The 20,579-nt window shown below is 35.8% G+C and overlaps 3 protein-coding genes across 4 annotated transcripts; 2 read left to right on the forward strand and 1 right to left on the reverse strand.

The window, feature by feature from the left end:
- Positions 1-1,344: 1,344 nt before the first annotated feature.
- Positions 1,345-5,625, reverse strand: LOC141656976 (uncharacterized). Its single transcript, XM_074464073.1, has 5 exons — positions 5,479-5,625; positions 4,671-4,960; positions 4,211-4,356; positions 2,232-2,350; positions 1,345-1,825 (listed from the first exon to the last, which is right to left on the reverse strand). The coding sequence occupies exons 2-5, from the start codon at positions 4,883-4,885 to the stop codon at positions 1,724-1,726; spliced, it is 582 nt and encodes a 193-aa protein (XP_074320174.1). The 5' UTR covers positions 4,886-4,960; positions 5,479-5,625; the 3' UTR covers positions 1,345-1,723.
- Positions 5,626-6,923: 1,298 nt separating this feature from the next.
- Positions 6,924-10,621, forward strand: LOC141656977 (DNA-dependent metalloprotease WSS1-like). The gene is made up of 4 exons (XM_074464074.1): positions 6,924-7,269; positions 8,707-8,902; positions 9,151-9,753; positions 9,945-10,621. Exons 1-4 carry the CDS (start codon positions 7,112-7,114, stop codon positions 10,134-10,136), a joined length of 1,149 nt encoding a protein of 382 aa, XP_074320175.1. The 5' UTR covers positions 6,924-7,111; the 3' UTR covers positions 10,137-10,621.
- A 3,581-nt stretch (positions 10,622-14,202) lies between these two features.
- On the forward strand, positions 14,203-19,213 carry LOC141656978 (zinc finger CCCH domain-containing protein 18-like). Of its 2 annotated transcripts, none has more exons than XM_074464075.1 (8): positions 14,203-14,501; positions 16,230-17,132; positions 17,224-17,394; positions 17,494-17,673; positions 17,774-17,799; positions 18,032-18,199; positions 18,292-18,409; positions 18,546-19,213. In XM_074464075.1, exons 2-8 carry the CDS (start codon positions 16,252-16,254, stop codon positions 18,613-18,615), a joined length of 1,614 nt encoding a protein of 537 aa, XP_074320176.1. In that variant the 5' UTR covers positions 14,203-14,501; positions 16,230-16,251; the 3' UTR covers positions 18,616-19,213. The 2 variants fall into 2 exon arrangements, with proteins under 2 accessions (XP_074320176.1, XP_074320177.1); XM_074464076.1 differs by lacking the exon at positions 14,203-14,501 and adding an exon at positions 14,770-15,333.
- The last annotated feature ends 1,366 nt before the right edge of the window (positions 19,214-20,579 follow it).

The following is a 20,579-nucleotide window of genomic DNA, read 5'->3' on the forward strand; positions in this document are numbered from 1 at the left end:
CAACACTTCCCTTAATGTGATCTTCGAGACCGTACTGCCTTAACAACATCTCCACCTTCCACTCTTCCATTGTCGCATAATCAGACTTCCTGTATCGCGGGTAATTTACAGGCATCTGGAAGCTGCTGTTTTTCATAGCATTCACTGGTTTCTGCTGTGAATCAGTTTTTTGAGTAATTTCAGCTGATGATGTTACTAGTGTATGAGTGAAAAAAGAGTTCAAAACCCATTTTAAACCCATTTTAGAGTTTAAAATCGTCTTTGTGACTCTCTTTAGACAAAGGAAAAGAGTTCGGAAAAGTGTGTCTTAGTTCATGCAAACTAAGAAAACAATGTTGTATTTATAATCAAGTTAATTTGATTACTTACACGCAACAAATTTGAAATTTCAATCAATGCATAATTTTATAATATGGAAAATTAATCAAGTTTTTGGGTGTTATGTGTACATTTGATGAACTTGAATGATAAGATTATGTTGCATAATTAGGGCATTAAAAATGCCAGCTAATTAACACAATGCATGATTAGTTGACGCTTGTGTAATTAAGTCGCTATTAGATCTCAATGATTACAAATGTGAGCTAATGGAGTCATTGCATTTAATTTTTAAGGTTATCAATTTATCATATAGTGTATTTTAATGATGTCTTTGATTCTACTCAATGGATACAAACAATCAATCTCACAATGTGGTCTCGGTACCCATGAACACTTAGATCAACTAGTAAAGAGTTGTTCTAGCTTAATTAGAGGTCTAGTGTTCGAGCCCTGAGAATACAGCATTGTTAAAACTCATGAGGGAGAACTTTATCGTCCTAGTGGTCCTACCAGACTTGAAACCGACAATACAGAATGGTTTACACCAAAAAATAATGTGGCCGCGGTTTGGATTAATATTATGAGACGAATTTGCTCACAAGTATATCGGGTTTAATATATACAGTAACATTGCAGTTGGTCGTTAGACGCAATGCAGCGGTCTTATTAGTGTTCGACCGATCAGTGAGGTTTTTGTAAGCAAAAGATCGTGTTGAGGCCGGTAGTAAATAAAACGTCGTCTTGTGCATCATTTTCCCTTGTCTGTTACTTTGTAGGAATAATACGTACTAAGATTGATTGGATACATTTGCTTGAGATGATAAAGTCGTGATTTGTGAGTTGCTTGTGCTGAAAATACGGCAGTATTACCACAATATAAAACAATGACTCTGGCATACCTTGGCAGCATCCCTTTTTGTAGCTTATACTAAGACCGACCCTTTTTTTAAAGCGAAAAATTACGACATTAAAAAATGGTCATCGGAAATCTACAAAAAGACGTCAAAATTAAAGGAATACGAATTTCTGAAGGGAAATTATAACCAAAATCACTATATAGATTTGACGATTCAAACATCGCGTTGTTATGTTCACCCAACACTGCTATCTTAGGTGTAGGTGTGAATGGAGTAAACTCCGGAAATGAACATAATAGCTTACAAATCATGTTCACGAAAGTGAGATGCTATAAATTACAAGGGCGAGTCACTAAACACTTTTTCGAGAGGTGGACTGATATGAGCAATAATGCAGATGCAAGGATTGTCATCTTCAAAACCATTCCATCGCTCCTTTTGAGTAGGTTGTATATCAGATGCTAGACATTGAGGATGAGTGAATTTATACCCAGGATTTGGAAGCACATTGTCAAGCTATAATTTCAAACAGCCATATGACATCTTCAGTAAAATGAAATGGTGTAGAAGATCTTTCTTCTGTGTTTTCTCTCAAAGGCGGAAATAATGTCATCGATGCTATCCTCCCAATATTCAGTTGTTTCAAGCTGCATTAAATTATTTCTGTCAAAAAGCTGTTACTTGAATGCAACAGATTCAAGTATTTGATAATCACATATTGGTTGGGTCTCTAATACTTTTTAGTCGACTATTAAAACAATTTAAAGATCTTAATTTTTAAGTTCCACACAGGCACACAGGGTCTGAAAATCACTGAGATGGCCATGGTTAACTGTAGGAGGAGAAGGTCAACCAAAACTGAAACTGAAAGATAAGCTGAACATTCATATCAACCAAAACAGAAGTTTAATGGACTGTCGAAATTATAAAATGAGCCAACAGACCCTAAAACATTCCTAACATGTCCAGCCAATATGGGAGGCGTGGTCAAGAGTCTAGACTTGGACGCAGCGGGGTAAACATCAACAGGACATACAAAACAATAACACGCACCTCCTGGCACAAATCAAGAGTAAGGCGAGCACCAATAGCTGCCTCTTCATGGTTGTCTTTCACCTCAAGATTGATGACTGCAACAGGCTTCATAAGAACTTGATCACGGTTGTGCAGGTCTGAACAAAAACAACTAGTTTAAACATACATCTTACATATGGCATGTCATTTGCAGTTAAAAAAAAAAAGAATATACGAGAACTAGCATATACTGAACAATTAAGAGGGGAACTGCGAAAGCAAATGAATCAAATAACATGAATGAGAGTAAAAAAAAAACAATAAAAGGATGCCTTGAGTGCTATTTAAGGAGTACTTTCTCGATCTCATTTATATTGTCTTCAATTGGATTTTGGACTAGATGTTGTATTGAAGATCTAGTGATGAAATATCTTTATTACATTAGTCTTAAGAATTTACATGTAACGATAACACATTACCCTAGCTATTATGTCACTTAATTAGGAATATTTTTGGTTCAATTTGAATATGTTACTAGACATAAAGGGGTCAATTAGTTTACAATAAAAAAAGAAATGAGAAGAATATAACTGGAATGGAGGGAGTACAAAATTTCTGACAAATGGGCGTCACCTTACTCCATATAAGATTATTGGTATTTCCAAATTCCAGTAACTTCAAATTACGAAACACTTGACGCAAAAGTTTGGATACAGCTTGCGAGTGTAAATATGTGAATAATGTGATTAATAAAAATCCAAACTTCACTATAACTTGGATGGAGGGATATGGAGGGAACGGGAGTGGGAGTGGGAGTGGGACAATTTCCTTAGTCTGGTTAGCAAAATTGAGTTGGAAGGAAAATGGATACTCGTATTTCCCTCCTACGGCAAATTAAAATCTATCCTAAATTAGAAAGATTTGAGAGAAAAACGATCTTGCTCCCTTCCCCATCCCACCCTCCCTTTCATTCCCCTCCCATTTCCCTTCCCTTGCCACCTCTTTTTGTATCCAAACAAAGGATACAACGGGGTCAAAGACTATATCTAGTATTCCCCAAGGTGAGAGGAACCTAGAGATTACATGGTATCATAAACTTAACAGTATATAACAACTAACAAAGATATTGATTCAGAGCTAATTTGAAAAGAAAAGAAAACAAATAAAAGCTCCCTCAGGCATACTTAACCATGATGCTCATTGCGGATCTAGCATTAGAGCACCTTCAGTGTGCCTTGTGCATAAGGTGCGGCTAGAGAAATGCAGTAATATGAAATTTCCAAATTTTTTTCTGGTTCATCTATTATGCGCTGCCCTTTGCTCCAGAAAGCCTAGTTTACACTTCTTTATAGTATGTCAGAAAATATTAATTTGTTAGCAAAATATAGGGTACTTGTGTCCATGAGGCTTGCGCCTTTGCCTAGCGCCTCATTGTCAAAGGCCCTCATTGCACCTCACACCTTCTAAAACTAAGGTTGAGAGTCAACAAAGGCTCCAATATTACAAATTAATTAATCATATGATATGTTATTTGTTCAAAAAGGTATTAAATCGATTTTTAGAAAAGACGTTTAATAATATTCAGGACCAGCACCCTTCCATGATGAAATAACAGTTAATGTTTGAGGAGATTGACCTATCTATGCAAATTGAGTAGTCCATTCTCTGATTCTCCTCTACCAACAAGGAACACTGAGCTTAAAGCTCTGTTGGTACAAGGACCCCAATATGAGCATGGCGTAACTCACATATCCTTATTAGAGATCATTTTGGATTAGCAAATGATTTTTAACCATTTTAACAGTCAGAATAACGCAGCTACTAAAAACATTCCCGGGAGGATGAAAAGCATTTGGATAAGAACTTAATTTAGGGGTAGGGTGGTTTCCACAAGATGTTAACTGAAGCACTTGAGTTAGTTCTTAACACAGTGAAACAAGTGAAAGGCATCATCAATACAAATTGATATAAGAGAACAAGTTACATCTCAAAACCTTACTACTTCCATACAGACATACCTTCAGCAACCATGTCAAAAACCCTCTCTTCAAATGTAAATACCACATCGAAAGAGCCGTCATCAGCATTGTCTTGCCAGCGTTGAGGAGCAAGCTTGACAGATAGATTTCGTTTCAGCATTGGCAAAATGCCATTGCGTTTGTATCTGTACTTATCATTAAGGACACACACCAACTCAAATAATGCTAAAATTAAATGGCAGGAAAACGTTAAGCCGATCAGCCAACTGCAAAGCTCTTATTTTTAAACTGAATGAACACACTAGCTCAAAGGCCAAAAAATAATAAAGTCACAAGGAAGACAATTAGGTATGAACCTTAACTTTCCACTCTATTGGAGACAAATGAGCAAAGGTTTGCAAGTTTGTAGCTGCGGTCTTTGAAGCCAAAATTTGAAAGTCACAACCCATCATAAACTTGCACACAAACCTAAGAACAAGAATCTCAATCAAAAGGATACAATTCAGGATCTTTACGACGAAGCTCCTCATACATCTGCTTATATGGAGTACCAAAATCATAGACATTGGGTTCTCTAATGGAAGGTCCAGGAAGCTTGACTTGGGTACCAGTGCCATACGATGAGACATCAAACCCTTGTTTTTTCAGCACAAAATGAGACTCCATACTCCTGTTCTGGTTCGACGAACACACCATTGCATACCTCAGCTTCATTTTCTCCACTTTTTAACCCCTTTATCTAAAAACCCCAACTGGGATTTTGTTTTACCCTTTTTCAATCAATTTCCCCTGAAAATATTAATTGAAACTTATAATCAACCCCCACTAAAATGCACAATGTTGATTAAAATTACAATTTATGGGTGGTTGTTTTTCCCCCTTTTTCAAATTTTCCCCTCTAAGAAGAGTAATTGACACTTACAATCAAGCCAAATTAAACACACACTAAAACAAAGTAAGAACGGGTCGGATTTACGCAGCCTTACCCTAATGTTAGCAACACAGAGAGGTTGTTTCCGAAAATTAAACACACATACTAGTAATTAAAAATACAAATTGTGGGTTTTTCTTATATTGTTAGAGGAATACAAGTACGAAAAACTAAATAAGGTTCACTCTTAATTAAAATTATAAATTATGGGTTTTGTTTAATTGTATTGTATTGTAAGAGGAATAACAATAGGAAAAACTTAACAAAGATCAAATTTTTAAGGAAGTTTACAACAATAATGTTCATTGAATTGCAATTCCGAAGAAAAAGCAGTAAAATTTACGAAGAAGAAGTAAAGAAGACGGGGGATATGTACCTGGTACGGTGAAAGTTGAAGTTTTTGAGAGGAGAAGGGATGAATGCAATGTTCAACAAACTGTTCGAAAACTCGGTACTCCGGTAAATTAAACACCGAGTGAAGGCAATCAGATGGATCTGTCGGGTCGGTTTAATTCGAGTTTATATTAGTCAGATGGTGGATCTAGTTCGGTAGTCCCGGCAAACGGTTTAATTGGGTCGGGTTTGGATCAGGTTTATTCAGGGCGGGTCATTTTTGGGTTTAGCGGGGTTCTGGCCGGATTAAGTTAACTCTGTTACGGGGTCATTCTCGATTATCAAGTTATCTAAGGATAACAGTCAGTTTTCAATGACAAACATTCAGGTCAATTCGTGTTCGGGTCTTCAGTTCGGGTGTCATGTAGGGTTATTCGGGCCGAGTCAATTTTGTCCGGTCTAGGTGAGACACTAGGACACATTTGATTTTCACCAATTCTCATTTGTGACGGGTACTATTCCGTCACAAATACTGTTCACATTTGCGACGGGCCAAATGTCAGCAGTTTTTGAAAAAATGTGACCATTTTTTTATAAAAAAAAAAAAAAGTGACATTTTATGAACAGTACTTGTGTGGTTACATTTTATCAAAAAGTGGTCACATTTGGTTTCAAAAAAAAAAGTGGTCACATTTGCCCGTCACAAATTGTGACCGTCACAAGGGAGAATTGCTGTTTGATTTTAGTTGGGTTTTTGATTAGGGTAGGGTTAAGGTTAGACCTGTAAAAAATGAGTCGGGTGAATCGAGTCCCCGGGTCGGGCCATACGAATATCGAATCAAGTTAGGACAATTGAGACAAGTTAATCCTCTTTGAAATTTTGTATGATTATTAAGCTAATTCCTTATATGTTCCACCATTAGATTGAGTCATTATCGGTCATGTGTCCTCTGGAGCTTATTTTAACGCGAAATTGAATTGGGACATACACAATTGTCGTCGATAATTGATTTAGATTATACCATGTGGATTATACTTAAATCCAAATTTTAATATTTCGTAGACCCTATTATAGACGAGAGAAAAAAGGAACATACATCGGATGTACTACACTACTACCTCCAACCTTTTTGTTTTTGAGCATATATGTATATTTTTTGAGCTTATTAACCTCAAACTTTAGTTTTTTTTTGAGCTTATTAAAATTTATAAGTTAGATTTTAATTTTTTTTTCTTTCAAAACTCTAATTTTACTAAATTTATATGTAATGTTTTTGAGTTTTATTGTACTTTTTTAGAGCTTAATGTTTAAATGAATAAACGCAGAAACTTTATAATAAAACTCGGAATTTTGAAAATAAAACTCAAAAATTTTATTATAATGTTCAGAAACTAATGAATTTGGGGTAATACATCAAAGACAGTTCAGATCAGGTTTCTCAAATCGGGGTCAACTTTTATAAACTCTTTGAAACTTTGATTCAAATAATTGCCGCCTACAACTCAACCTACAACCAGCCATCAAACCCCTCGGCGCGCAGAAAACCCTTCCCTTCCCTTTCCAAATTCCAATTCATCCACACCAACAAATTTGAACAAAATTCAATCAAAACCCATATCACAATCAACCCCAAATTGCCCAAATTAACCCTAGAATCAATCAATTTAGGGTTAAAATGCAAGTGGGTGATTTGAATAAAGTGTGGGAAATAAAAGTACTGAAAAGAAAACCAAGACAAGATGAAGCACAGAAGTTTTTGGAGCGGATTGCAAAACAAGTGCAGCCCATTATGCGTAAACATAATTGGCGTGTCAAAGTTCTCTCTGAAATGTAGTAAGTTCTTGCTGTAAGACGGTTTTACATTAATATTGTGTTAATGTAAAAGTACTGTAGTTACAAAATAGATGCGTTTTATGATACATTTGTGTAAAACCGCCTCACGCAGGTATTTGGCTATGTTTTTTTTTTTTTGTTTAAATATGGTTTTATCCTTTTTGGGGCTGTGGGTCATGTTCAAATGTTGTGTTGGACAGTATATTTATTTTGTGGTAGGGAGGGGTAAGGCGGTGAACATCTGTGATCTGTCGCCGTCTTTGGTGGGTTGGCTTAAAGTAGTGACTCTGGTGAGGTACTGATGAATGTGATGATGCTGTATGTTTTTGTTCAAAGTGCATACATTTGCAGCAGTTTCGTTGTGGTGGTGGCAAGGACTGTGTTTTATAAGCTGCATCTATCTATGTAGTAATGTAATATGCATGATTTGGTTAAAATCTTCGAAATTTGGAATTTAGTTTTGCATTGTTTCCATTGTCATGTATTAAGTATATAGGCAGGCTTGTTCTAGTGAGTATATAGAAGAAAGTTGGAAAGGTTTCTAAATGTTTGTAGGGAATGAGTAATGAGTATATAGAAGAAAGTTTTACTAGAGACCGCCTAATATCCATATGTTTCTACTTCATTTGGCACTTTGTTGCTTTGAAGATCATCTCGGAGTTTTGTTATGCTTGGACTCATTTTTCTATTTTGACTTCTTAATCATGTCACAAAAGTGTGTTCTTTGAATATCAATAAGAAAAGGGCCTGGGATGTAACTTGTAACTAGCACCCTTTTTGCCGTTATATACGAAGTATATAATATTAGAATGCGCGGCTTCAATCTTACATTCCTAAAGTCTTCTGTTAATTCTTATTAATATGGTGAGTCCTTGTTTGGATACGATTTTGGGAGGAAAAGGGAGAGGAAAGTGAAAGGGAGGAAAAAGAATGGGAGAGGGAATGGTGGATGTGTGTTTGGAATTTGGATAAAATTTCCGTCCAAGTCTTTCCAATGTGGGAGGGATTTTGATTTACGTTGAGGAGGGAAAATTGCTCTCTCCATTTCCTTCATATCTTAGTTGTTGTTTTGAACCCCTCGTTTTTTGTCCCATCCCTTTCCCTCCAAAATCCAAATCATTCCATCCAAACAAGGCCGAAATCACATTTACTCTGTTTCCCGCGTTCCCTATAATAGAGTTCAAATGCAACTTGCTAGTATGTCTTTGAGGATAAAACAAGGGCTACTATGGCTTAAAGATGTGTACTTTTGGGGTTTGGATGGAATGAAAGTGTCTCTTCAGTAGTGTGTCACCTACATGTGAACTCATATATGGTATCTTATAATGGCTCATAGGTTTTTTTCTTCCTCTGTGCGCTCATATATATTTTTTCCTGACCATATACGTTTTGCATAATGTAGCTTTGGGCTAACAGATGACCTCCGATTGTTTGCAGTCCTAAGAGGAAGGAACTTTTGGGATTGAATGTTGGTGCTGGAATTGAGGTGAAGTTGGCGCTTCGAAGGCCTAATAATGAGTTGGAGTTCAACCCATTTGATGAAGTTCTAGATACAATGCTACATGAGCTTTGCCATAATGCCCATGCTCCTCATAATGCCAGCTTCTATAAGCTTTGGGATCAACTTAGAAAGGTCTGTAATATCCATAAATTAGACTGATAAGAAACTTCGGAACTGCTTATGTGCAGTTGAGCCTTTACTTCGCGTATAATCTCTCCTTCTACGAGTTTATCTGTGACATAGTGTTTCCCTTGTTGCTAATTTCCGACTAGTTTAGTTTTTGTCGTGTGTTCCCATGGGATGGAGTATTAGTTTGGAGCTCATTAGAACGTTTATAGTTTATACGATTCAACTGTAAATTTTTGAACATTCATATGCAGGAATGTGAAGAGTTGATGGCCAAGGGAATAATTGGCACAGGGGAAGGATTCGATTTGCCAGGCAAACGGTTAGGCGGTTTCTCTCGACAACCACCTCTTTCTTCCCTTCGCAAAACAGCACTTGATGCAGCAGAAAATAGACAAAAGCTGAATTCTATTTTACCATCCGGGCCTTTACGTATTGGTGGTGATAAGAGCATAATGACCGCTTTAAGTCCTGTTCAAGCTGCTGCTATGGCAGCTGAAAGGAGATTTCAGGACGAAATATGGTGTGCATCGGCTTCTAATGGAGTAGATATTGAAGGAGAGAGCAATTCTGATTTATTTGAAACAATAGCATTGGATAGGCAAAGTCAAAGTGTCCCTGGTTCAAGTTCCTCTGTTAGTGAGACGTCTCGGAAAAGGAGTAATACTGGCAATGGTGGCAACTTGATGGGTTTAACCAGCGACATTAACTCCACTTCTAACAGTGTTCATGAAGTAGGGCACGGCAAAAGGTCCCGTGGCAGTGATATTTCTGAACCCAACAGGGTTAGCTCATCTGAAAACAAGCATGATGAGTCTGTCATGTGGACTTGTGAAAAATGCACGCTGTTGAATCCCGTAAGTGATCCTTATGAACACTACACATACTTATATGAAGCGGTCTTACATATGAGACTAAGTGACTAACCCACTACTTCATGATTATATGACGAGTACACAAACATTTGGGTTCTAAAATACGTGACTGCTAGAATTATGTCTTATTAACTCTCAATCAGCAAATAACAATCGAAACTCTTTTTTTGCAGGCATTGGCTCTAATTTGTGAAGCGTGTGAAACTCTGAAGCCGAAAGATATGTCAGTGAAATATAAATTTTGGAATTGTAGATTCTGTACATTAGAAAATAGCGTAAGCTTAGACAAATGCTCAGCTTGCGACCAATGGAGATATTCTCGAGGTGGTCCTTTGTCGGCTTTGCCTCCTAATCTTGGCACTTGACAGGTACTGTTAAAGTTGTTCTTCGGTCATGGCTTTCATGACTTCCACCATATTGTGTTCTTGGGTCGTGTTTGTTTGACTGATTTATTAATCATATCCTATCTCAAGGCTCCTATATTTACGTTGCTGTGTTTTTATCACCATCTTATACGGAAACTCATTGGAGATCTTTTGTGGAATGGGGCTGCTTTGCTTTCAAATGTATGTGATGGCTCTCATATTAGTATTCATGAAGACGGATGTTGCTGTTTTCTGTCACTGATTACTTATCAGTTATCACCATCTTACCTGGAAACTCATCGGAATGCTTCTTTTGTCGAATCCCAGTTCTTGTTTTCAGAATTTTGTAGAACATGAAGTGAAATTGAAGCTTGTTTCATTTTCACAATTGCAGACCAAGTTTGTTTCCTCGTGAAGACGTGAAGTAGCGATAATGTAATCTGACATGAAATTGAAATTGCAAATATTCATCTTGCATTCTTGAACTACTAATTTTTTTTTTCCTGTACATTGGCTTACTGGAAGTTTCCTGTTTGGCAACTGCAGAACTCCAAATTTTAATTGTACATTACTACATGTCGAGATTTCGGACTAGGACAAAAACTCCTATGAAGCCATTGTCTGTATTTTATGGTTGCATTTTATAATTGGGTCAAAGGGTTTACTGACTTATTGCATTTACAGATGTGGTATACCAGATGTACCTTTACTTAAGAATTATCTCGATAGAACGCGTCTGTTGTTTTAGCCGCAGGCTGTATATGTAGCTGTCAATGGACAGAAGTCAGCAAGTGCGCGAGTTCTAGGGCATAAGTATACTGAATTCGGAATTCCAGTGCAATGCACAGGTTGATTTTAAAATGAAAAAAGTGAAAATAAATAATATCAAAATACACATCTGAATAAACGTATAAAAATGACTTGAAAGGAGGAAATCCGTCATTGAACAACTGCCATGTAAACTAAACTACCTTAACTGATAGAATTCTGAAAAAGATAGCATCATCTCAATACAGAGATGAATCCTTATTTATAAATATATATAACTTAAACCCTTATTCATAAAACATCCTAATACTGCTCCGGGAATGAATACTGTGGAAGCACGGTAGGCATAGACATGGTCAACTCAGTACCATAAGATGACGCTTCTCCAACATCCAGTCCATGACCATGGTACATATTCATACCAGCATAATTGTATAACATCGCGCTATTACTAAACCCGCCATGTTCATATCCCATCAGCCCTTTCTGATCCGGTAAATAACCCGGATTAAAATTCCCCATTTGGTAGGTTTCTTGCATATGACTGATATTGCTAACAACAGGGTAACTAAACATTTGACCTTGACCTTGACCTTGACCATAGACTTCCATGTGATTATGATGATACTCAACATGGTTAGCATTGTTGTGTGTTGCTAATGCTGGCTCGATTATCGGCTCTAAACCCGATTTCTCACCCTTAATCATGTCAATCCTCTGATTAACACAACCAAGTTTTTGATCCAAATGAACAAGCAACCCAACAAGTTGGTCAGGGGTTAAACCATCAATAACAGAACTCATATTTGGATACTTAACCATTGCATTTTTATGTCTTAGTTTCGACAATTCTTGTTCCGCCTTTCGTTTCCATTCTTCAAACATGTCACCCAAGTTAAGCGACTTTTTCAGCCGCTCCTGCAAAGGGACACCCAAGTACCGGTCAATTATTTCCCGGGCAGGCTTGGGGTCTTTTTTAGCAGCCAAAACCAATCAATCTTGCAAAGTTCTATTGATCCTTAGGTTTAGGTCCTTTTGGAATAGTTATTGTTTTTTCGATAAAGGTATATACCTCGGGTTCCGAGGATTGTGTCCCTTTTTTATAAGGGTATATAATTATGCAAACCGGAACATCACATAATATAGCAAGTTCATTACCTTTCTTAAGTAAGCCTTGCTTTCTTTTTGCATATGTTGTATTTCTTGCCTTTTCTTTGGTTATAAACTCCATTGCTATTTTTGCTCTTCCCATGGTTAATTTTGGTGAGTGAAAAAAGTGAAAAAAGTTTGAGATGGAAAGATGAATGTAAGAAGGTAATTATGAGGTTTTATATGGTAATTAATTAATATTTAATGCAACTGAGATCTTTTTAATATTTGTAAATTTGGATTTAATGGCAAGTTTGAAATTGTATTATGGAAACAAATCAAAATAAATATTACGTACATTGGTTTATATTCATCTTAAGATAAGCTAAGATTAAATTGAACAATCAAATTTTATTTGATTTATACTATGGAATATTCATCATATATTTATATTTTATATGATTGGTGAGGGAACCACATTAAAAATATTCTGCTTCTTGCAATGATTTTATTTACTTTTAAATTATATGGTTGATTTATTTATTTTATTTTAAAATTTGTGATTGGTTATAAAGTTTATCCTCTAATGCGTTGATAATATGATAGGGCTCGATATTAGAAGGTAAATCGGTCAATGCCGTTTGCCAATCACCCCCTAAAAATGAAAAATGGCATACATGTTTGTAAAAGTTGCACAAAATAAATCTTGCAAGAAGAAAGAACTTAATTCACACTTTATCGTAAAATACAACTAGCAAAATCATGGTAAGGAAAACATAACTTTAAATTGAGACCTGTTTTTATTCGGAAAGTTTTCAACATTTAGGTAAAGTGTATAAAAATAAATTGTTTTGGGGTGTGTACCAAAATTAAGTTCTAACATCAAGCTCTAGTTACAAATTTAAATAGAGAATGTAAAACCATTTAATTTTACACTAGTGTGAGACTAGGGATGTCAATTTCACCCGCATCCATCAAAATTTGATCCTAAAAGATGGATGAAAACCCGACTTAAATGGATGATGGATGGATGACGGATGAAACGGATGACGGATGGGTTGGATAAGCATGGTACAACCAAGTATAAGAATTCGAGCTTATGTGTATTCTTTCTGAGCTAATTTAAAGTTCATGTTTTTAATGTGTAAATGGATGAACTCAATACTTTCTAATAAAGCTCATATTCTTTAACATAAAGCTCGGACTTTATCACAAAGCTCAGATTCTACATCGTACAACATATACAACTGGTTGTATAGTCCATGAATTGGAAATTTCACCCACCATCCATCCATCACCCGATTTTATTACTTTTTATTTAATTTTTTTTACATATCACACATTATTATGATATAAAATTTTCAAATTTTTATATTTTTATACTCTTAATATAGGTATTTTGTGAACCTACTCACTACAAAGTTAAACTAAAATAATAATCTATTTTTATTCTTGTAGAGAATAAAAAAATCATTTTTTTTAACTTGAAACATATTAATACACAACACCTGTTTATCACCCAATCCACCTGTTTCATCCATGGATGATGGATGGATGGATGATATGTTTCACGGATGACGAACGGGTTGGATGAGATTTTAAAAGGAAGGGATGACGGATGAGGCTTCACCCGATCTGAACCCGATCCATTGACATCCTTATGTGAGACCAAGTGAGTAAGTCCAAGATCCCACTTCCCCGGTCCACACAACCCCAACTTGTCCCAGATGCGCGCCCCTTGCCCTTGCCTAACACCGAAGAAGGCAACGGAGAAGATGACCATTAAATAAGTCTACTTGACATTCACTTGACAAAATACTTTGTATCAAATGTTATATTACTCCGTATCTCATGTATCTATTATTTATTTGGATTAAGTTCGTTCTATGCTATAAATTTTTTGAAAAAAAGGAACAGAAACATAAAGAATTAATAGGGGGATCACTTCATAACTCATTATGAGCCAATTTAAAATCAAGCTAAATCAAATTGGTTTAACTCAGGCCAAACCTACCATTCCACACGCCGATTCAAGATTAGGGACAAGGACATCAAACCCATCCCGACCCAAATCGACCCGTAACCACCCCTAAAACTACTTTGTAGGGAGCAATAGGACAATAGGAGTAGTTACACCACTTACAAGTTACGGAGTACAAGTGTACTAGATAGTAAGTGAGAGTTGAAATTTTTGGAAAGAATGGAGAGAGTGACATAAGTTTTGTAGTATCTAACAAAAAGCAACATCATTTGTTGTCACTATGCTTTTAAATGGATTAACATCATGTCCTTATTCAAGTGTGATCAAGCCAATGCATGAGTGAAACAAACACACAAACTTACACCTTCTCTTTATTTTAGACAGAGAAACAAACAACAAAACAAAACAAAGTAATAATAATAATAATAATCCTCTGTTTAATTTCATCATGTCATGGAGTTTAACACTTCATTTTCCCTTTTCTGACCACCCTTTTTCCTTCTTCAATCTGTGACCATTTTTCTTTGGTGAGTTCTTCTTTTATTTTTATTTTTGTTCCACTTTTTCTTTATGTTTTCCTTTATTACTTACCCTTGCCCTTTTCTTTTTGCAATTAGTTAGTTGTGGGTAAGAGGGTTTTACCGTATACTTGTGTATGTGTGTCACTCCAATCACCTTCTAACACATAAACAAATTAATATAACTATTGCAATATTTTATTTTGTAACAAGTAATTTTCAAAAGGCAAGTGGCACACACATGATACAAAGGTGGGATAGAGGATCCTTATTGACTAACACTTATTTGTGTTTCTTTTTTGTTTAATTTAATTATGGGTTTTTGTCTTTTTTTTTCCTTTTTTTAATGTTTTTGTTAATTCTAGATTTCTAGGTTCTATTTCCCGATTATTTATTTACCTTTGAAAATACGGTCACAATGAATATAAAGTTAAAACAAATAACCGAGACGGAAAGAGTAGTTTTTTAAGGTTTTACCGTAGGTTCTAGAAGAAATGGTGGAGAAAGAAGTGTTCTTTTGAATTTCCAACAGTTAATTTTCAGTTTCTTCATTTTTAGATTTTTTTTAAATTGAATTTCTGGGTTTTGTACTTTTAAGAAGTTTCTAAAAAGAGTTGTTTTTCTTTTTGAATTATAGAAGAGAATGTTGGAGAAAGAAGTGTTCTTTTCTGAGTTAGTGAGTTTACATGACTCATTTTCCAGACTCATGTTTATCTTTTGCTGATTTGTACTTCCTCGTTTCCATTTGATTGTATACGTTTTTCAAAGTCTCGTCGTCAAATTGCGAAGTATTTCAAATTCATCTCTTTATTTAGTGGAGCAAAATTAATGTCTTACTAAGGTAATTTTTTTGTGATTATGGGTTGCCTCTTTGATATGAAAGATTGCATTTTTGTTGTGTAGTCATTCATCTCATTCATTTGTTTACTTTTTTTATTCTTTGTGAGGGGTATTTTAATCAAAGCTAAACAAATGAATGAGACGGAGGGAGTAATAATCTGTATAGTTTATATGAAGTGACAGGATAATTATGTAGTTTGATGATCTGTTTATAAACTCGAATTATTAATGAATTAGTTGTTGAAGAGAATACCTGATTTGGGTAATATATTCCATTTTTGGTTCTCTTTTCTGGATTTATAGTTTTTTTTTATGAGTTGTTATTTTTATAATTCTTATCTGCTAATTAGGCTAATTTTTTTCCTGTTTTCATAGATAAGATTTAATAAAATTGGTAATAAAGGGTTTATGTTCATGTGTAAAAGGTTTCCAACTTGAGTAGAATTTCCACATTTTATTTGTCTTTGGAAACAATGTCGAGTTGAAGTGTAGATTATCGTGGTTTTGAAGTTTATAATTGTGATCGAGATGATTTAGTTGTATTTTCTTCGAGAAAACGACCCAATTTGCATGTTGGTGTGAGTGAAGGTATGAATTCACCTTGCGAGATCCGGCCTTCCATTGTTGTTCTAATTGGCAGATATGTGTTCGGTCATATGGAGTTCTGAGACAACAGAAAACTATTAATGTTGTCTTTGTGTTTTCCATATTTATGTGCTAAAAAACTTTTAAAATCCATGGTTTGTAAATGAAATTAATTTCAAATTTTCAATAAGGCACCGTAAACATTTTTTTTTTGGATCAGCCGTGATTGTTCTTATTGACAGTTGGTGGTTTCCCGTTCTTGGCTGTTTCGTTTTGGTTCGTCTTCTTGATGGAAATGTGTTGACAATGTAGGATCACTAATTCTCTATGTGAGATGGATTTATCAGATGCAACAAAAATTCTATTAGACAGAATCCAAAAGTTGGAGCCGGAAATAGGAACCAAGATTATGGGATGCATTCTTATACAAGACCACGGGGAAAGGGAGATGATACGGTTAGCTTATGCTCCTGAAAAGTTACTTGAGAATTTGGTGCAGAAAACTAAGCTTCAACTAGGATATCTAGCTAAACCATCTGTTTCCGCTTCCATGTCTCCTCCAATATCCGTCAATTCTTCACCACTTTCCGATGTTCCTTTGAATTATCTATCCTTTTCATCTAATGGCTCTCAACCTTACTCGTCTCCACATTCATTTCGGGCCCTACCTACTCCATACTGGGATCAAAATATTCCGACACCTGAGCAACAACAATTTTTCCATCCCGAATTTGATTCATTTGGAGATTCGGTTGTGGGATTCAGTGATCAGTCGGACATTGTTAATACCGGGTCTGGATGTTTTCTTGGGGATATGGTGAGCATGAGAAGAAATCGCTATTTATCCGGTCAGATAGAAATTCCTGTTAAGACGTGCCATTACTTTAATAGGGGATTTTGCAAGCATGGTAATGCATGCCGGTATCTACATGGACAGAATAACGTGTCAACTCTTTTCAGCTCTCATGAACTTGGGGCTGATGATCACTTATTTTCCCCAGGCTCACTTGAAAAGCTGGAGGCGGAGATCAGTGAACTTGTCAAATCGGCAAGAGGGCCTGTATCGATTGCTTCACTTCCTATGTTGTATTATGAGAAGTATGGCAGGATGCTTCAGGCTGAAGGATACCTCACTGAGAGCCAGCGGCATGGTCGTGCTGGTTATAGCTTAACAAAACTTCTTGCTCGGCTGAAAACAGTTCGGCTAATTGACAGGTTTTTTCCCCCTTCATTATTTGTGTGGGTGTTTGCATTTTTAAATGAGCCGAAGACTTATAATTCTTTGGATTATGGTAAATTTGTGTAGACCACATGGCCAACATTCAATAATTTTAGCAGAAGATGCTTCAAAACACATTAATGAACATCGAGGTGAAAGAAATGATTCTGGTTCAGTTGCTAGTGGATCTCGTCAAATATACTTGACTTTCCCATCGGAAAGTACATTCACGGAAGAAGATGTATCCGACTACTTTGGGTATTACAAGTCTCATATTCCTCTATCAGTTCTTCTCATCATTTCCTTTTAGTATACATTGTGTATCTTGCTTATTATCGCTATTGGCCTATATTTCAGGGAATTTGGGAATGTGGAAGATGTCAGAATCCCTTGCCAACAAAAGCGGATGTTTGGATTTGTTACATTTTCAAGTGCTAATACTGTGAAGACGATTTTAGCCAAGGGGAACCCACATTTTGTTTTTGGGTCTCGTGTTCTTGTCAAACCTTATCGAGAAAAGTCCAAGCTTGTTGAAAGGTGATTCTTTTTTTAGCTTAGATTCTTAGAATAGTGTTTCGTGAACTGGTGATGCAATGCTTATTGAGTTATTGATGTCTAATTCCTTATATTATCGCAGGAAGTACACGGACAAAAGTGATCATTGTAAGTATTCCATGAACCTGACTTTTGTTAAATCAATTGTGCAACACGAATACTTAGGCCATTAGGCGTCCGTTGGTCACTGAACTGTAGAATCCAAATGCAAATTCCCATCCTCGACTAAAACGTTAGGGAAACCACAAACCAAATTTTTAGATTTCAGTATATTTCTAGTTTCAGATATTAATAATAAGAACTGTGGAACGATATTTTTTCTGATGAGCTTGCCCTGCAGTGCCTAGATGCGAGCCCCCAAGGTTTTTGCGGAGACAACTAATGGAGCAGCAGGAGCAAGCTCTTGAAATGGAAAGGAGACGCCTTTCTGAATTGCAGTTTGAACGTAAAAATATTCGCAATAGGCAATTTATCGGGTATGACATGCAGGACCAAGATTTCTTTGAATGTAAGTACTTCAGATCAGTGGCTTGGCCTGATTTCTACTTGGTCTCCCTTTGTGGTGCGGCATTTCGAGTTCTGACCATTTCTTTTACGCAGTTGCTTCCAAATATACTAGAATGGAGCAATACCATTACCTGTTGGATGCCATTAATAACTGTTCCGTCACTGATGAAAGCTCAAAGTATCTTGGCATAAACTATACTGATCAAGAAAGGTATGATTCATGCCCTGTATTTCATTGAGTAATACCAGACCATGAAAATCGTTAGACGACAAACTAAGTACTTTAAAAAGCGCATACAATTTAGGGGGTCATTTTGCATCATTGATTATTCTACGTTTGTCAGCAGTCAGGGGATTAATCTTCCGGAGAGCCCCTTTGCACCAGCAATCGGAAGCAGCATTTCTGCAGTCATCTAGTTTCCAGCCGTACAACAGCTGGAATTATACGGGAAGCAACGTAGGTTATTGAAAATTCGAAGCTCTAACATCTTTGGTCTGATACACAAATCAGTTGATTTCTTTTGTTTTTGCCAAATCCCACCATCTGTAAAAGTATATATAACAGAACAACGGCTTGAAGTTCAGAAATCAGAAGCGTCTCCTCCATGCGATCTTGGTTGAAGGAGTACTAATATCAACAGAAGAATATGATTACACAAAAATGAAGACTACGTAAGAAGATTTTCACAGGTTCTAATATTATTTTAATTTTTTGCACATTGTAGCAAAAATGTGAAAAAAAAAAAACAATTGCTAATATCTCGTAGAAGAGATGTATTATAGTGTTGGCGTAGGGATTAAGATGAAAGCGTAAAAAGAAAGAATGGTCCTTTAGGTTTGATGCGCAGTGGGTTCAGAGTAGAAAATACTCCGTATATGTTTTAAACCCTCTGTACTCCCGAGCCATAGGTGAAAAATACCGTGTAACATTTTGACAAAAGAAAAGGGCAGATAGATAGTAGCCCGTTGTATGCATTTTACATAATCTAATGAAATTTAGTTTCTGTTTGTTTATATACTCTGAATCGTGATTCTGAATGCAATTTACTTGATATACCTCTAGGGTTATTATGTCGAATTAAACAGAACTAACCCGAAAGGCTGAAATCGACTCAGGTGCGCGAGCGCAATACACAAAATGACAGTTGACACCAGCTAAATCGAAATCAAGCTTAAATGGTCAGTTTGTCAGATCAAAAGACAATGACATCCTAGCTGCCAGAATCCAGCTACTTCCTATATGAACAGCAAATACACAGTAATTTGCTGAAACTGATGGGAAAAAATGCTGTCAGATCATACTAGTTTTGGTACATGACCTAGTAAAAGGGAAATGAATGTTTAAGACGTACATATTCATTCGTCTTAAACATAAAACGAGTCAGATAAGATAGATAAGACAAAAGCAGAATGCATTAAAATTAGCAAAAGAAAAATTGTCTCATCTATGCAAATGGAGTGCTATTTAACCTATTATAATCTTAAAAGGGATATTGTCCGTCTTAAGGAAAGCCTACTCAAAACGGAAAAGTAAGAAAATGAACGAGACATTCATAAAGAATACGTAAAGAATTAACCGGGACAAAAGGAGAAATAGAGAATGCAAAAATGAGGTCACAATAACTCAAAATTGCAGAACAGCTGTAGAATACACTAAAATGGGAAGTTACACTTCATTTTACAGACTCTATGACATGGGCTAAACTAGGTAACTTTTAGCTAAAAATGAACAAGGGTACATTTATTACGTAATCACTTGTTATTGCAAGTAGGAGTAAGATTAACTGTTGCTGTCACCATTTTAACTGTCAATTTTTTAGCAAGTTCAGTAAATCTTAGGCGCTGTTTGGTAAACAGCATATTGGCCAATTTTTAGCATATTCAAGGGTTTTAGCATGTTTGACCAATCAATATGCTAATTTTAGTGTTTGGTAAACAACATATTGAAACAGTATATTTGGGGTCAATATATCTTTGTTTTTTACAATCTTTACCCCAAAGATATTAGTTAAAGATATTGTAAAATAGAAATCTTTCTCCATTTTACAAAGAAAAGTAACAATCTACTAATCGTAATCTGCCAATTACCAAACACTCAAATTAATTCTGCTAATTATAATATGCTAGTCAAACCTTCTGATAAAATCTGTCATTTATAATCTGCTTTTGCAATCTTCTTATGCTGAAATTAAGCCGCTTTTGACCAAACAGGGCCTTAGTGCAGTTGAAGTTGAACTCAGTTGGAAGTATTTATGATTCTGACTTCATTGTCTTTATGCTTTTTCTGAGGATTAATCAATCATACATCCAATCATTTGTTGAGCTGCAGAATATCCCTTTAGACTTTTTTTCTTCGAAAATTCTTGTTTAAGACTACAATA

This window comes from Silene latifolia, chromosome 5 (assembly GCF_048544455.1).
Source record: "Silene latifolia isolate original U9 population chromosome 5, ASM4854445v1, whole genome shotgun sequence".
NCBI lineage: Eukaryota > Viridiplantae > Streptophyta > Magnoliopsida > Caryophyllales > Caryophyllaceae > Silene > Silene latifolia.

Bases quoted from the DNA above. Each gene is read 5' to 3' on its own strand.
- LOC141656976 (XM_074464073.1), bottom strand. From the start codon at position 4,885: ATGAAGCTGAGGTATGCAATGGTGTGTTCGTCGAACCAGAACAGGAGT. The intron at 4,357-4,670 runs GTATCCTTTTGA...TGATAAGTACAG, and splicing joins CGTCGTAAAGATCCTGAATT to ATACAAACGCAATGGCATTT. The intron at 1,826-2,231 runs GTGCGTGTTATT...AATTTAATGCAG, and splicing joins CTCTTGATTTGTGCCAGGAG to CTTGAAACAACTGAATATTG.
- LOC141656977 (XM_074464074.1), top strand. From the start codon at position 7,112: ATGCAAGTGGGTGATTTGAATAAAGTGTGGGAAATAAAAGTACTGAAA. The intron at 7,270-8,706 runs GTAAGTTCTTGC...GATTGTTTGCAG, and splicing joins AAAGTTCTCTCTGAAATGTA to TCCTAAGAGGAAGGAACTTT. The intron at 8,903-9,150 runs GTCTGTAATATC...ATTCATATGCAG, and splicing joins TTTGGGATCAACTTAGAAAG to GAATGTGAAGAGTTGATGGC.
- LOC141656978 (XM_074464075.1), top strand. From the start codon at position 16,252: ATGGATTTATCAGATGCAACAAAAATTCTATTAGACAGAATCCAAAAG. The intron at 17,395-17,493 runs GTATTACAAGTC...CCTATATTTCAG, and splicing joins GATGTATCCGACTACTTTGG to GGAATTTGGGAATGTGGAAG. The intron at 17,800-18,031 runs GTAAGTATTCCA...CTTGCCCTGCAG, and splicing joins CACGGACAAAAGTGATCATT to TGCCTAGATGCGAGCCCCCA.